General features: G+C 56.5%; 1 protein-coding gene across 1 annotated transcript; it reads left to right on the forward strand.

Moving 5' to 3' along the window:
* The first annotated feature begins 2125 nt into the window (after nt 1–2125).
* On the forward strand, nt 2126–13013 carry CCDC97 (coiled-coil domain containing 97). Its single transcript, XM_044257369.1, has 5 exons — nt 2126–2311; nt 6093–6548; nt 8418–8696; nt 9127–9256; nt 10856–13013. The coding sequence occupies exons 1-5, from the start codon at nt 2266–2268 to the stop codon at nt 10974–10976; spliced, it is 1032 nt and encodes a 343-aa protein (XP_044113304.1). The 5' UTR covers nt 2126–2265; the 3' UTR covers nt 10977–13013.
* The last annotated feature ends 2377 nt before the right edge of the window (nt 13014–15390 follow it).

Here is a 15390-nt window from a genome sequence, read left to right on the forward strand (position 1 = left end):
GGATGCCCCCCTTAAACCTGGGGCTCTCAGTATAAAATCTACTAGTTCATTTTAAAGTAGTTCTCTGGTCCCTGCTCTTTCTGGTCCACTCACAGCCCCAAATCTCCAGGAATTTGCAACTAGAAGGCATAGCAGGTCCCTAGGCAGAGGGTGAGATAGGCCTGATGGGATGGAGACCAGGGCTGGACTGTTGGGGGTCATAATGGGGACCATCTACCTTGGTCCTGGCTTTGGGTGCTGGCCTTAGGACGGGTCCTTCCTGCACTCCTGGATCCAGGCTAGTGGGGATTCCAGGAACAACTTTATCCAGCCACTATGTGGTACGTATTTGTTCTGTGCCTCACTCTCTCTCTCGACAGTGCTGGGGATCCAGCATGGTCAGGACAGGCTGGAGCTCTGCTCTCATGGGTCTCCCAGTCCAGAGGTAACATGGACTTGTCCTCGGATGGTAACACCACATGGTCAGCTGTGAAAGTCTGAGGGTAGAGACTGTGGTAAGGGGAGGTCTTCCTGGAGAAGGGAAGCCAAGTTAAAAGACTTTGTGTCTGCATCTCTGTATAGCCTAGTGTCCTCTCCCCCATATGTGGTGGGGGGATATGTGGTGTTCCTGGCCCCTTGTAAAGGATAATGCTGGGGCACAGGAATGCCAGTTGAGCCCCATCCCTTACAGGAAGTACCTCAGAGCCTTATGAATGGAACACAGGCTGCAAGAGGAGGAGGAAGTCCGACTAGTTTTGAGATCAGGAATGAGGCATCTGAATGTGAGATGGAACCAAAATTGGTGGCTAGTTAGGCTAAATGGGACCCTGGAGTGCCTCCCTCTGCACTCAGAGCACAGGGGAAGGCCCTCCATCTCTGGAAAGTCCCCTTGCTGGTGCACGTGTTGGGCAACAGCACCCTCTGTTGGCCTCTCTGAGTAATCTGTCTTGAATGTAGTTAGCCCCTATGGGCTGTGGCAAATAGGCTTCTAGGTCCCTTATTCCAGCAATGCAAATGGGAAGTTATTTCTCTGCTCTGGTCCACAGTGTCTGGATCATTGCACCAGATCCTCACAGATCTCCATTACTTCCGGCCCCTTACCCTCATGCTGTCCCCACTCCCGCCTGCTACCCGAAGGATAAAGGAACTCAAGCTACTTAGTGTGGCTTATGAGGCCCTGTGTGCCTGACCACTGGTGACTGCTCTGGCTTCATCTTCTGCTGCTCCCTCTTTGAACTTAAGATCGGTGGTTTGTCCTGGGGGAGTCACAAATCTCAATCCAAATGCCATCAACTCTGCTTCAGAAAGTGCACATGCACATGGAATTTTGCGTTAATATTCAAGAGGTTCTCAAATCCTTTGCAGCCCAACAGTGGCCTTCCAAGTTAGAACACTTTTATTCCCTGACCACATCAAAGTCCTTGCAGTAGCCAGAAATAACCATGCCTGCCTTCCCCTCTGGGTCTTTGCCTTGCCCTGCTGCCTGAAACCTTCCTCTTTAATTCCTGCTCATCTTTTAGGTCTCAGCTTGGGTGTCCTCTCCTCCTAAAAGGAAACCTTCCCTGACCTTCTAGGCTGGGGTGGACAACACCGTCAGAGTCGAGGCCACTCAGGGTGGTCACTTGTGGTATGTCTGTCCACTTTGTTGGACACCTGAGTGAGTCACTACCCATCACCTAGAGCGGATCGGTACCAGGGTTGTCACTCTCCACATCTGCAAATTCTTCGGGTCCTAGAACACAGTGGGGAATTCTGTCTTATCTCACCACCCATCTCATGCTAGCCAGGGACTGGCTTTGATCACAGAAGCAAGAACCAAAGCTTAGTAGGTATTCTTTGAGGTGGTTAAGGAAAAGGGAATGGATTGGAGCCTAAACCAGAACACAAATCCTCAAAAGGCTCTGGACGGAGCCCATCAGCCATTCAACTGTCCATCCCAGAGGTAAGCATGCCAGACTCTCAGTCCCAGCAGTGAACAGGTTGAACAATGGTTCAGATCCTCCTGGGAGTTCAATTTCTTGGCAGGTCAGATGGGGGCGAGGTGGGGGGCGGGGAAGAGCCTCTGACCCCGACGCTCTTTCCGTTCGCGGCGGCGGCGAGGGGGCGGGACCTGAGGAGGACACGCATGCGCATAGGAAGGTCCGCCTTCACCACGGAACTGTTGTTTCGGGTTTGGCGGAACACGGGGTCCCACACAGGGTGTCCAGCCGGAAGTGGCCGCTGAGGGCCTGGGGCTGGGGTCCGCGTGCGGAGCCTACCGCGGGGGCTAACTAATTAGGAATCAGGATGGAGGCAGTGGCGACCGCAGCGGCGGCCAGGGAACCCGATGAAGGTGAGGTCCTGGCCTCGTGGAGGCGGCGGGAGGGTGGGGCTGCGGTGTCTTTGGAAAATGATTCCCCTTGCCGCGCAGGAGGACTCCTTACAGGGGGACACAGCAGCCCTCGGTTTTACCAGCTCACTTTGCCACTTTGTGGAGATTAATGCCTCTCTTGTTGCGAACTGCAGTCCTTTACCCCGTCTCCTCGCCCGAAATTAAGCCCCTCTAAGTTCCAGGCCAGCCTTTACCCCGTGCCAGGCTAACTCTTAGGTCACCAGAAACCTGCTCCCTATCCCGTCTGAGTCTCAGTCAGCCCTGCTTCTCAGTTACCCCCCTGCATGGCACTTGACCCTTCCCTTGCCCAAGGCTGACCTTCCTCCTGACCCACGCAGACTCTGCCTAGTCCAGATTTACAGCTCCCCCATTTCATTCTCATTCCCCTTTCCCCAAAGACCACAGTGCCATCGGCGTCCTCGAGTCCTCAATCCGTTTCTGTGCTCCCTCCATCTCTCTCCTTTGCATTTTCAGTCTCTTTATTTCTCCCGATGCCTTCCCGTCAGTATCTAAAACGCTATCATTTTAGCTTCTCTTGAAATTTCATCCCGCTGCTTCAGAGTCGTCCCAGGAGGGGCGAGGTGTGGTTGGGAGGCTGGCTGAAACGAGGTGTGGTTGGGAGGCTTGTTGAAGCTGAATGATTGGTATAGGGGATGGGGTGGGCATTTCATCCAGTTCTCTGAATCTCTGCATGTTGGAAATTTTCCATTTAAAAAAATGTTTTAATCTAAAAAAGTTTGGGGCGCCTGGGTGGCTCAGTGGGTTAAGCCTCTGCCCTCGGCTCAGGTCATGATCTCAGGGTCCTGGGATCAAGCCCCACATTGGGCTCTCTGCTCAGCAGGGAGCCTGCTTTCCTTCCTCCCTCTTCCTACCTCTGTGCCTGCTTGTGATCTCTATCTGTCAAATGAATAAATAAAATCTTTTTTAAAATAAGGTAAAATAAAAAGAAAATCTGTCTCTTGGTTCCATGTCAGGTATCTTCTCCAAATTGTCATGCACACCTGCCTCCCTTTCTTCACCTCCCACCCATTTGCAGTCCAGCTTTTACCTCCAGAAACTTCTCTGATTAAGGTTGCCAGTGGCCTCTCCCCCCTGTAGTTAAATGGAGTCACCCCATTCAGCTTTTCTCTTACTAGGCTGCTTGGAGAATTCGATGCCATTGACCCCTCCAATCTTCTTGAAAGTTGTCCCTTACCTTCTTTTTTCTTTTTCTTTTTTTTAAGATTTATTTATTTTAGAGAGAAAGGAGGAGAAAGTGAGGGAAGGAACAGAGGGAGAGAATCTTCAAGCAGACCCACCCTTGATAAAGGAGCCCATAACCCGACTCCAGGCTCCATTCCAAGTGCTATGAGTTCATGACCTGAGCTGAAACCAAGAGTGGGACGCTCAACCTACTGAGCCACCCAGGCGCCTCCCCCCCTTGATTTCTGTGACACCACTCTTCCCTTTCCCTTTCTCTCAGGCTCCTCCCGCTCAGTCTCTGTCAGTTTTCTGTGGCTGCTGCAGCAGATGACAACAAGCTGGAGGGCTTAAAACAAGAGAAATTTATTCTCTCACAGTTTTGAAGGCCAGAGGTCTGAAATTGGTACCACAAGTCTGAAATCAGGGTGGTAGCAGGACCGTGGAGGCTCCCTCAGAGGCTCTTCCAGCTTCTGGTGGCTCCTGATGTTCTTGGCTTGTGGCCACATCACTCCCGTGGCCTTCTCTTCTGTGTATGTCCAGTCTCCCTCGGACTCTCTCTTATGGACACTCATTGTGACCCACCTGGACAATCCAAGATAATCCCCCTGTCCCAAGATCCCTAACTTCACATCTGCAGAGACACATTTTTTGGCCGTCAGCAACCACACAGGCTCCAGGAATTAAAGCATGGCTGTCTTTCAGTGGCCGATTTTGTATCGTGGCCTCCGTCATAGGCTTCTCCCCATCCAGTTGGGGCTCTTTCCTAGCCCACTCTTCTCATCCCTCACACACTTGCCTTGCCCCCCCAAGACCTCTCATTTCCTTTGGCTTTGGTTCCTATCTTGGCAATCCCAACTCTGTAGCTCTGTCCCCAGCCCTACACTTTCCTCCTGAGAAGTCTCCAGCCCCACAGACCTGGAGTCTTTTAGATGCTCCCTGTGGATATCCCCTGGGCCCAACCTACCTTCCATGTCCCAAACTGGCCTCAGCATTTCCCCCCACCCCCAGATCTGCTCCTTTTCCATGACTGTCCCAAGGATAATCTCACTAGACCCCAGACCTGAACTGGATGCATCCCTTGTCTCCCAGCCCAAAGCCCCATGGCTTGTCTCCTCAGCCTCCTGAACATCTTTCTAACCACCACCCCTTCCTGTGCCCTCCTGCACAGCCCCTGCCCTGGTCCAACTCCGTCTTCTCTGGTCTCAGTGATTACAACCCTCTCTGACACCCACTACCCTTGTAACCCCCACCTCCTCCCTCTTCCCTGTCCCAGCCAAGCTGCCCAAAGGACTTGCCTGTACTTTCTGTCTTCTATTTCCTGCCTGCTCAGCCTCACTCCACTTACCACACCTTTTGAGAGACAGCTCTCAACAATGTTTGCCTGGCATGCAGCTTGCCTGTTACTACCTCCTGTGTTGTTTTTGACTGTCCTGGCTCCCCCATCACCCTGGCTATTCTCTGAGGGCCGGCGTTGGGCTGGCTCGTTTGCTCCCGTGGATCCTCAGCGCAGTCCAGCCGGGGCCTCGCACACATTTAGAGTTGCTGAAGAATGGTTGGGTGAGTGTGTGAATGAGATAGAAAGAGAGGGAATGAACAGTTTAGTGGATGTGTTAGTGATTTTGTGAACAAATAAAAAGGCAAAGGATTGTGTGAGTCAGTGAATGAGGTAAAGAACCAAGTAAATATACCAAGCATGCTCCTACCTCAGGGCCTTTGCACTGGCTATTCCCTTTTTCATAGAACTCTTTTCCCCCAAAAATGTCACGGCTCAGTCCCTCACTACCTCAGATCTCTACCGAAATGTCACTTCTTTGGCAAGGTCTTCTCTGACTGTCCCATTTAAAATTGCAGCCTGGGGGGCGCCTGGATCGCTTAGTTAAGCAACTGCCTTCGGCTCAGGTCACGGTCCCGGAGTCCCGGGATCGAGTCCCATATCAGGCTCCCAGCTCCATGGGGAGTCTGCTCCCTCTGACCTTCTTGCTTCTCATGCTCTCTCTCACTGTCTCTCTCTCAAATAAATAAATAAAAATGTTTTTTTAAAAATAAATAAATAAAATTGCAGCCTGGGGCACCTAAGTGACTGTCAGTTAAGCATCTGACTCTTGATTTCGGCTTATGTCATGATCTTGTGATCATGGGATCAAACCCCGTATCTGGCTTGTGCTCTGCACCGAGTCTCCTTCAGATTCTTTCTCCCTGTCTCCCTCCCCATCTGCCCCTCATCACTTTATCTCAAATAAATAAATTTAATTAAATTGCAGCCTGCCCCCCACTGACCCCATTCTCCCCTCCTTACCTCTCCATTTTTCTACAAAACTCTTGGAACCACCCAACAGACTGTGCATTTGCTAACACATTGTGTGTTTTCAATAATTATGTTTTTCATGGTCTGTGTCCCCCACTAAAATGTCAACTTTGTGCTTAGTCTGGTATCTTTGGGACCTAGAACAGTGCCCAGAACATAGTAGGTGCTCAGTAAATGTAAGACGATGCTTTTCCACCTACTCCATCTCCCTCGCACTCCCATCCCAGGACTGACACATCTCTCCTACCCCCACAGACTGCACACAGCCCGGTTCTGGGCATTGGGGAGAGCCAAGCTGGACGCTGGTCCCACCCAAACCCCAGGACAAGGTGGAAGCGACAGAGGCACCACCAAGGGCCCCGGATGATGACCCCCCCGGGCCTGAGAATGCGGCGGTGAGTGCCATGCTGCGTGCTGTGGCCGCCAGCCGCCTACCAGTGTGCAGCCAGCAGCAGGGCGAGCCTGACCTCACCGAGAGGGAGAAGGTGGCCATCCTGGGCCAGCTATACCATGAGAAGCCGCTGGTGTTCCTGGAGCGCTTCCGCACAGGCCTCCGCGAGGAGCACCTGGCCTGCTTTGGCCACTTGCGCGGCGACCATCGTGCAGACTTCTACTGTGCTGAGGTGGCCCGACAGGGCAGTGCCCGACCCCGCACCCTGCGTACCCGCCTGCGTAACCGGCGCTACGCTGCCCTGCGTGAGCTCATCCAAGGTGTGGGGACAGGAGGGCTGGGCGGGCAGGGAGACTGAGGCAGAGGAAGTAAGGAACTAAGATGCAAGAGTGGAGACATGGACAGAGATCTTTTTTTTTTTTTTTTTTTTTTAAAGATTTTATTTATTTATTTGACAGAGAGAGATTACAAGTAGGAAGAGAGGCAGGCAGAGAGAGAGAGGAGGAAGCAGGCTCCCTGCTGAGCAGAGAGCCCGATGCGGGACTCGATCCCAGGACCCTGAGATCATGACCTGAGCCGAAGGCAGCGGCTTAAACCACTGAGCCACCCAGGCACCCAGGACAGAGATCTTGAGATGAGTTTTGAGACAGGGACACAGGGAGGTTGAAACAGAAATGTGAAGCCATGAGGCAAGATAGGTAGAGACAGACAGGATCCCAGGGAAGAGAATGGGACCAGTAGTGAGAAGGGTCAGAATTCAGTAGATGACACAAGTGCAGTTTCAGGTCAGTGGGCCACAGACACAGAACCCAGCCCTGTGGTCAGTGGTTACCCCTCAGGAAAATGAGATTCCCTTTCTCACACCATACACAGAGGCACTGAGGAAATCCAGGGGAGTCTCTCTCTGACCCTGGGGACACAAAGGCCCTCTGAAACAAGGCACGCCTGTGAAAGCCACAATACCTTCTTTTTTTTTTTTTTTTTTTTTTTAAATTTTATTTATTTATTTGACAGAGAGAGATCACAAGTAGGCAGAGAGGCAGGCAGAGAGAGAGAGAGGAGGAAGCAGGCTCCCTGCCGAGCAGAGAGCCCTATGCGGGACTTGATCCCAGGACCCTGAGATCATGACCTGAGCCAAAGGCAGCGGCTTAACCCACTGAGCCACCCAGGCGCCCCGGCACAATACCTTCTTGACCACGGTATCATTATAAGCATCTTTGTGACCAAAGACACCAGAACTAAAGTGGAAGGATAAGAGCAAATGAGGCAGAGAGGGAGTGAAGATTCTGGTTACCGTGAAGATGTAGGCCCTAGAGCCAGGGAGAGGAAGAGGGTGGGGCACAGTGACAGGGAGTGAAGGAGGTGGGAGGGAGGAGGGATGAATGAATGGGGGATGAGGTGACAGATATGGAACCCAGGAGGGACAGGTGGGTGGAGGCAGAGTGATAGAAACAGAACCAGGGAAACAGAGGGAGAGAAACAGAATATGGTGGGAAATACCAGAAACAGAGAGATGGGTAAGAGAGGGGGCAGGACAGGATGGCCACAGACCCCAGTGCTGCAGAGGCTGGGATTCTGGGCAGGCTTAATGATTTTTTGAGGGACAGAGCCACCTGCAGGAACAGGCAGCTGGGGGAGACGGGCAGCAGGTGCTGGGGAAGCCAAGCCCACCCAAGGGATGGCTGCAGGGGAGAGCACTCTGGGGAGAGGTGAGATGTGGGGTCTGGAAGGCTACCAGGGGCCCCCTGATCTGGCACATGCAGCTGTGTACACAGACAGCCACACATCATCTGCATCCTGGCTCTGGTGTGAAGGACCCCTGCCTATGGCCTCCTGCACGCTGACTCGGAGACACTCCTAGACACACACACAGGAGGGTGTGCACACCCGTGTAACCAGGCACGGCAATAGGCAGGGCCAGGGTGGCCACAGTTGAGTGTGCACACACAGAGGAGCACACGTGCAGATCCAGGGCTGATGACCCACACACGCTCAGATGCACGCGTGCATACTCACGACCACGTGACCTCAGGTCCCTGCGTGCTTTCCCACCTGTCTCAGTGTGCATGCCACGCTTGCCCTTGTGCGTGCATGGCTTCCTACAAGCACGGTTGTGGACATGCATCTGCCCAGACAGGCTTAGCCCACACCCAGACCCCTGAACCCAGGCACACCCTTTCTCCATGCAGGCGGCGAGTACTTCAGTGACGAGCAGATGCGGTTCCGGGCCCCGCTGCTGTATGAGCAGTACATTGGGCAGTACCTAACCCAGGAGGAGCTCAGTGCCCGCGCCCCGGCCCACCAGCCGCCCAAGCCCGGCGCCCTCGGCACCCCTGCCTGCCCGCTCTCTGACCTCCTGCTCCAGTCCTACCAGGAGCGGGAGCTGCAGCAGCGGCTGCTCCAGCAGCAGGAGGAGGAGGAGGCCGGCCTGGAGGAGGAGGAAGAGGAGGAGGATAGTGATGAGGAAGGTGAGGGCCGGTACCAGGGGGCTCCCAGCTGGCTCCCAACCTGTAAGAGCAGACCTCACATCCCTCCCCTGCCTGCCCTGAGTGCCCAGGCTCTTCCCAGTCCTTCCAGCATATCTGTCCCCCACTCCTCGAAGGCATGCAGCAGTTGCTTCCTGCAGGCCCCTGCTCATGCCATTCTGTCAAGAATGCCTTCCCTTCGCCACCCTCCAGGTATCAGCTCCTGACCCTGTTCTCCAACCTCCAGAGCACTGTATTGTCATTGCATGTTTGGCATGTGGCCCGGAGGGCAGGACCAGGGTTGTCTTGGTCAGCACTGTGTTCGCAGTGCCACCAGCAGAGGAGGCAGGTCTCTGTGGCCATGTGTTCAGCCCCTCCCCGAGTGTACCATTCACACCTACCCCCCCCCCCACTGTGGTGTCCGCCCCTACAGACCAAAGCCCCAGCAAAGACTCGGAGTCCTGGATACCTGACTCAGAAGAGAGGCTGATCCTGCGGGAAGAGTTCACCAGCCGGATGCACCAGCGCTTCCTGGACGGCAAGGACGGGGACTTTGACTACAGGTGACCCAGGCCCCGCCCTGCCCCAGCCCAGCACCCCACGGCCCTCGGCCCAGCTCAGATAGCGTAAGGGAACCTGAGATGAGTGTGTGTCCTTGGACTAGCTTTGTCCATCTCTGAGTATCAGTCCTCTCACCTGAAGAAGGGACTGAGCAGAGCTGATGGTTGGTACTCCAAAAAAAAAAAAAAATTTCTATTCAGGTGAGTGGTGGTGGCCTGTTAGGATGCCACCGCCCCAAGCCCTCCAGGTTTCCCCAGGCACGCCAGTTGCTTCCTCACGCCCCCGCACCTCCTCGCTGCAGTAGGTAACCACAGGGGCCTGTGGTAGCCGCGCAGCAGTGACCCACCACCGTGACCCCAGGGCAAGACACAGCCACTGCTCTGGGAAGGCAAGAACACAGAAGAATGAAGTATCGGAATCAGAGATAAAAGGCCAAGGCAGTCTGGCCTGGTAGGTGTGCAAGCCAAGGGCCTGGCTTCAGACGCAGCCCCAGTGACGCACGAACAAACCAACCCTCACCAGTTGAGTTGGGGGTACCGCCTGCCTGAGCTAGGGCTACCCGGCTCTGGAGGCAAGTCTGGCTATCCACCTTCCAGCTGGCTTTGCACCTTTCAAAGCAGGGTGCAGAGTCCCTGGGCCATGGGGAGCCCCCAGAAAGCCAGGTGCCCATGAGGAAATTGGGCCTAGGGTGAAGATTAGGGTTGCAGAGGGACCAAAGCCCATCCCCCCTGGAGGGCAGCTGCTGGGCAGAGGGGCCAGTGGGTTCCTCCTCTGTATTCAGCCACCATGTGCCGGGCACCTGCTGTGTCCAGACTCTGGGGACAAAGCAGTGACCAAAGCCAATGAAAGGGTTCCCTGCCCTGATGGGAGTTCCACTCTAATGAGGAAGCAAGAGAAGTATGTAGCATCTGGTGCTGACGGGCCATAAAATTAAGGCAGGGTCTAGGGGTGGGGGGGGTTGGGATGAGGTGGCCAGGGAAGGCTCTTGAGCAGGTGACGTCTCAGCGTAGACGTGCAGAGTGTTGGGGGTGGGGGGTACAGCATGAATATCTGGGCTCAGAGTGTTCCCAGCAGGGGGAACACCAGTTGCAAGCGTCCTCCCAACAGTTTAGGATCACTTGTCACCTCAGGGCAGACACTTCTCGGCACTGCTGACGTTTCAGGCCGGATCATTCTTTGTGTGGAGCGTTGGCCTGTGCGTGGTAGTAGAGGCATCCCTGGTGTCGAGCCACTCGGTGCCAGTAGGAGACCCCACTTGAGACACCCAAAACATTTCTAGTTGTCCCCACATGTCCCCTGAGGGCCAGGATCTTCCTGTTTGAGAACCACTTTTTGGGGAATGAGGGTCTTCCCATCCCCACATCTTCCAGCTTTTTGAGAGAAACCTTAAGTTTTCGTGTAAAATCTCTGCTTTGGAAAATGTTGCCCTTTGTCTGAAGCCCTGAGAGGTTCCATGCCTGGCCCTCTCCGCCCCGGGGCAGCTCCCACTGACAGCTGCCAGCATGTGGCCTTTGACCTGGGGAGCCCCAGCTCTCTGAAGGGTGAGAAGCAGGAAGGCCGGGCCCACAGAACCAGCCCCTGACAGCCCCCTCCCCCTGCAGCACCGTGGACAACAACCCCGACTTCGACAACCTGGACATCGTGGCGCGGGATGAGGAGGAGAGGTACTTTGACGAGGAGGAGCCCGAGGATGCGCCCAGCCCAGAGCTGGATGGGGACTGATGGCTGTGGCCGCCCACCCCGCCCATGACTCCGTCTAGGGGACAGCCTCGCTGGCTCTGGTGCCATCCCTGCCAACTCCCTGCCCCCTCTGCGTGCGGGGTTCCCTACCTTGCCCCCCGCCCAGCTCCACCTCGATCTCTCGCTGTCTCTGGCTCACTCGCTTTTTCTCCCTGCCTTTCTGTCTCTTGCTTTCTACATCCCTCTCACTCTTTCTGCACCTCACCATCTTTCCTCTCTGCCTTTCTCCATCCCCTTCCCTGTCCCTATGCCTTTGTCCCCACGACAGGGCCCAAGCTGAACACCTTCCCTTGACTGAGGCCAGCAGGCCCTTTGTAGCTGGTGCACACCAAGTGGACATCAATGCCCAGTGAGGTCCAGGTGAGCCCCTGGCTTCACCTTGGCCTCTGCCCGTTTCTCCCCCTCTGTGCTGACGCAGCTCATGCCTCCTTGCTCCCGGTTCATTCCTGTCTCCTTCAGCCCCCACTCCAGGCCTCTGGTTTTTCCCACCTGTCCGCTCCCATTTCTGCCTCCATGCCGCCTCTGGCTCTCTGTCTGCCCCTCAGCCTTTTTTTCTCTGGTCTCTGTGTCATCCCCCCACCCCACCGGCCTCGCTGCCAAGGAAGGCAGCCTCGCTGGGCTGGCTACCAGCTGTCACCTCTCCCTCAGGACCCAGACTTGGGAGGGGGGCACAGGGGCAGCACCAGGGCCATGGGCCTGCTGGCTTGGTTGTGGCGGGAGGGGGCATGGGAAGGGGGGCTCTCCCTCTCAGCCCCACCGGCCCCTCTCTTTCCCCAGCCACAACGTTCCTTCCTTCCCTTCTTCCGCCTCCTTCTCCCTCTCCTGTTTATACTCCCCAAATACGCACAGGCTGTTATCATGGGTCCTGAGTCATCCCACACACAGCCTGCCCCAGCGTCCCTGCCCCCCAGCTGGCCACACGGCCCGCCCCACAGAGCCCCCTGCCGCCCCAGGCTAATGGGAGCCAGATGGCCTCCCAGTGACTCAGCCACTGGCCTGTGGGAACCCAGGCGTCCCGCCTTCCCATGCCCCCACACCCGGCTCCTGCTCCCCTAGTAGACAAGCATACGGAGGGCTCAGCTGCTTGGGGAGGGCTGTGGGCCACAGGTCAGAGAGTGGGGCCTGGGGACCCCTCACTCCTGGGAGACAAAATGATGGCACCCCACCATAGCCAAGCCTGAAGGATCCTCAAAACCACTTCCTCAGGCACACGGCCTGAGGGAGATCCTGGGGCCACAGCTTTTGACCCCTGGACCTCATCTCTGCCCTCTGGGTCAGACAGGACTAGAGCCAGACACAAAGTGAGAACTGGCCTGGAGGCTGAGGGACATTTCACACCGAGAGACTGTTCAATATGGGAGCTTCCAGTTCCTGAGCAGTCCTGTCCTTTGCCAGGCCTGGTGCCACACAGAATCCTCCAGACAACCCAGAGAACTGGGGACTTGCCTCCACTCCATAGGTGAGTCAGGGGAGGCCAGAAGGGAGACGTGAGTTGCTCCAGGCCGCACGGCCAGTGAAAATGAAACTCAGGTCTAGAACCTCACAGGTCCCACAGACCCTCCTCCTGGGCTGCATGTCAGCCATCAGGTCAGGGCCACCTGGAGCAGACAGATGCAGACATCCTCAGGAAGACCAAGGAAAAGGCGGCTGTCAAGGGTGATACCAGCAACTAAGCTCTGGGGGGAGCCTCTCCCTGCACGTGGGCTTGGAACCGTGTCAGGGGCATGGAAGTCGGCGCCTGGACCAGAACCATTGCTCCTGTGCAGCTCGTGCCACCCGCACTGCTGCCCTGGCTCCTGGGGAAGCCCAGGACCATGCCCTCAGAGAGCCAGGGGAATGAAGGGTGTTCGCCCTGGGTCCGTGTGCGCCCCCACAGGCCCGGAGAGCTCTTCCAAGGCAGGGATCCCCCCTGCATGATGTGCGCCACTCTCTTCGGGCTGCCACTGGATCGTCAATGTTGTTTGTGATACATTCTGCGGGACGTAGATTTGTTACATAATAAAGTGATGAGAGACAGCAGCAGCTGAGTCAGAATTAGGGTTAGTCAGATGGCAGAAACGGGAGCCTCTGCGCGGAGACAGAGGTGGGGCCAGTCGAGAGGGACTGCGGGAGACACCCCCCCCCCCGACAGCCCCCGTGGCTACGACCTGGAGGTGCCCTGGGGTGGGGTGGGGGGGTGCCTGGCCCAAGGCGGGTCAGGGCTGACGGAGAGGCTGAGTCAGGGAGGGAGGGCCCGCTGGGGGAGAGCCCCTTCGTGGGCATCCAGCCCCCACCCCATCTCTCCTGACCAGCCCTGCTGGCTGCCACCCGCACCCCATCTGACCCCCCTGCATCTCCTGTCCCTCTCTCTCCCTCCTCAGCTTTGCCTCTTGTGCCTCTGCCTCTAGCTGCCTGAATCTTCATCACTTCCCACCTCCCTTCTCAGCTCTCCACTCTTCCCCTAGCAGCCCTGCCCAGGAACTCAGCCACCCCTCTTGCTTGCCTCCTGCTCATCCCAACACACCAGGTCTCTGAGCAGTGGTGACCATTCCTGTGCCTTGCTCCCAGAGTCTCCACCCCATCTCCCTCCCTGCTGCCCCTGGTCTGCCCCTCACCCCATTGGATAGCCCCTCTTTGTCTCCCAGATCCTGGGAAGCCCAGTGAGGATGTCCAGGTCAGAGGGTCACTGGTGGCCCCTGGAGCCCAGGAGGAGGGGTCACCGCCACAATCCCATCCAGAAAGGGGGCGGGAAGGGGCACTGAGGCTGTGGCCTGTCTGGCCAGAAGGAAGTGTCTGTGCTGTGGCCTGGTCACCCCCACCCCCAGGACCTGCCGGGCCGCCGCCACCGCCCCCGGGCTGGGGCAGAGTAAACACAGCCGCCGGCAGCTGGGATATTTATACTGAGGTCCGGGCGCAGGTCCAGTGCCCACCACAGCCCCTGCCCTGCCCGCCTGCCACAGCCAGCCCCGAGCCAGCGTGGCACCAGCCGGCAAGGGGACACACCGCAGACGCAGCCTCCACTCAGCACAGAGGCCACTAGGCGTGTCACTCGGGATGCCGGTGGTTTCCCTGGGGACACACCATGCCCCTCCTGCCCTGGAAACACTAGCACAAAATGCAGACCTGCAGGACACACTGCCACCCGGCTGAAAACTCAAAACACCTCAAAGATCTCATGATGCCAAAAAGAGAGACCCACACAACAGCTCACACCGAAGTCACCAACCCACATGTGGGGAGACAAAAATGCAAACACCATCTGCTCCTAGAACTGAGGACACCAGTCTCTGAATGGACACACACACAAACACACGAGGAGGATGACAGCAAACGTGTTTCAGACACACCCCACAGGCACAACGTGCTCAGAATACCAGCGAGGCACACACCACTCACAAGCCTTCCCCAGAAACAAGTCGCCCACAGACACAGAAACCCCAGGAGCTGCCCCCTGCCACGCACTGAAAACACAGCTCAGCTAGCAAACAGAGCACAACAGCTCCCAGAAACACACCTCCCTCACAGATACACAGACATGCACAGAAAACATCCACACTTCGAGTCACGCTTACCAAAGAAGTCACCAATTTACACAGAGAACAGTAGCAAAGAGGCTGAGAAAATAATCAGACACACCATGCGTCCCAGGGGTACGACCCACTCCTACACACAGACTCATGTCACAGAGCCCAGAGAGCACAGCAGCCTCTGGTCAGACACAGACACAGACACACCGTGGGGACACGTGCCAGGGGCACACACTTGGACAGAACCTGTCCATACTCAGCATAGCCAGCGGGCACCCGCTGGTGTGTTAGAAACCCCTCATGCTGGACACACACAATTCACTGCACAAAGCCTACACACACACACACACACAATTCACTGCACAAAGCCTACACACACACACACATGCGCGCGCGCTAGTGTCCTGAACCTGTTCAACTTTACATAAACACAAGACACCTATCATGAGGTTGAGGGCAGAAGGAGCTTTCTCTCTCATCCCCCCTCCCCCTCCCTTGCTCTCCCCACTCCTTCCAGCTGACCCAGCTCCCAGGCCTCTCTGGGGGAGGGGGCAGGAAGGCCTGAGCTGGCCTCCCCAGCCCTGCTTCCTGCCCCATCGGGGCTGGACGGGAAGCTGGGGCTCCAGCCGGAACCCAGGCTCCCCCCACGACTTCCCTCCCCTCCCGGGGCAGCCCGCAGGAGTGGGGGAGGGGAGCGGGTCTCTCTGAACCCCAGGGTCCTGCCTCAGCGCTGGTTGCTTGGCCAGGGCCAGGACTGCCTCCCCCCGCCCCCCGGACTGGCCCCACCCTGTGGGGCTGGGGGTGCTGGGTAGTAGGGCAGGGGCCGCCTGCAGGCAATCGAGGAAGGTGCTGAGCCCGCAAGTTTCCCTTCCTGGGCGGCCTCAGCGCCA

The sequence above is a fragment of the Neovison vison genome, chromosome 7 (assembly GCF_020171115.1).
Source record: "Neovison vison isolate M4711 chromosome 7, ASM_NN_V1, whole genome shotgun sequence".
NCBI classification, from domain to species: domain Eukaryota; kingdom Metazoa; phylum Chordata; class Mammalia; order Carnivora; family Mustelidae; genus Neogale; species Neogale vison.

Coding starts and splice junctions, on each gene's coding strand:
- CCDC97 (XM_044257369.1), top strand. CDS start 2,266: ATGGAGGCAGTGGCGACCGCAGCGGCGGCCAGGGAACCCGATGAAG. Junction 8,697..9,126: donor GGAGGATAGTGATGAGGAAG/GTGAGGGCCGGT, acceptor CCGCCCCTACAG/ACCAAAGCCCCAGCAAAGAC. Junction 9,257..10,855: donor GACGGGGACTTTGACTACAG/GTGACCCAGGCC, acceptor CTCCCCCTGCAG/CACCGTGGACAACAACCCCG.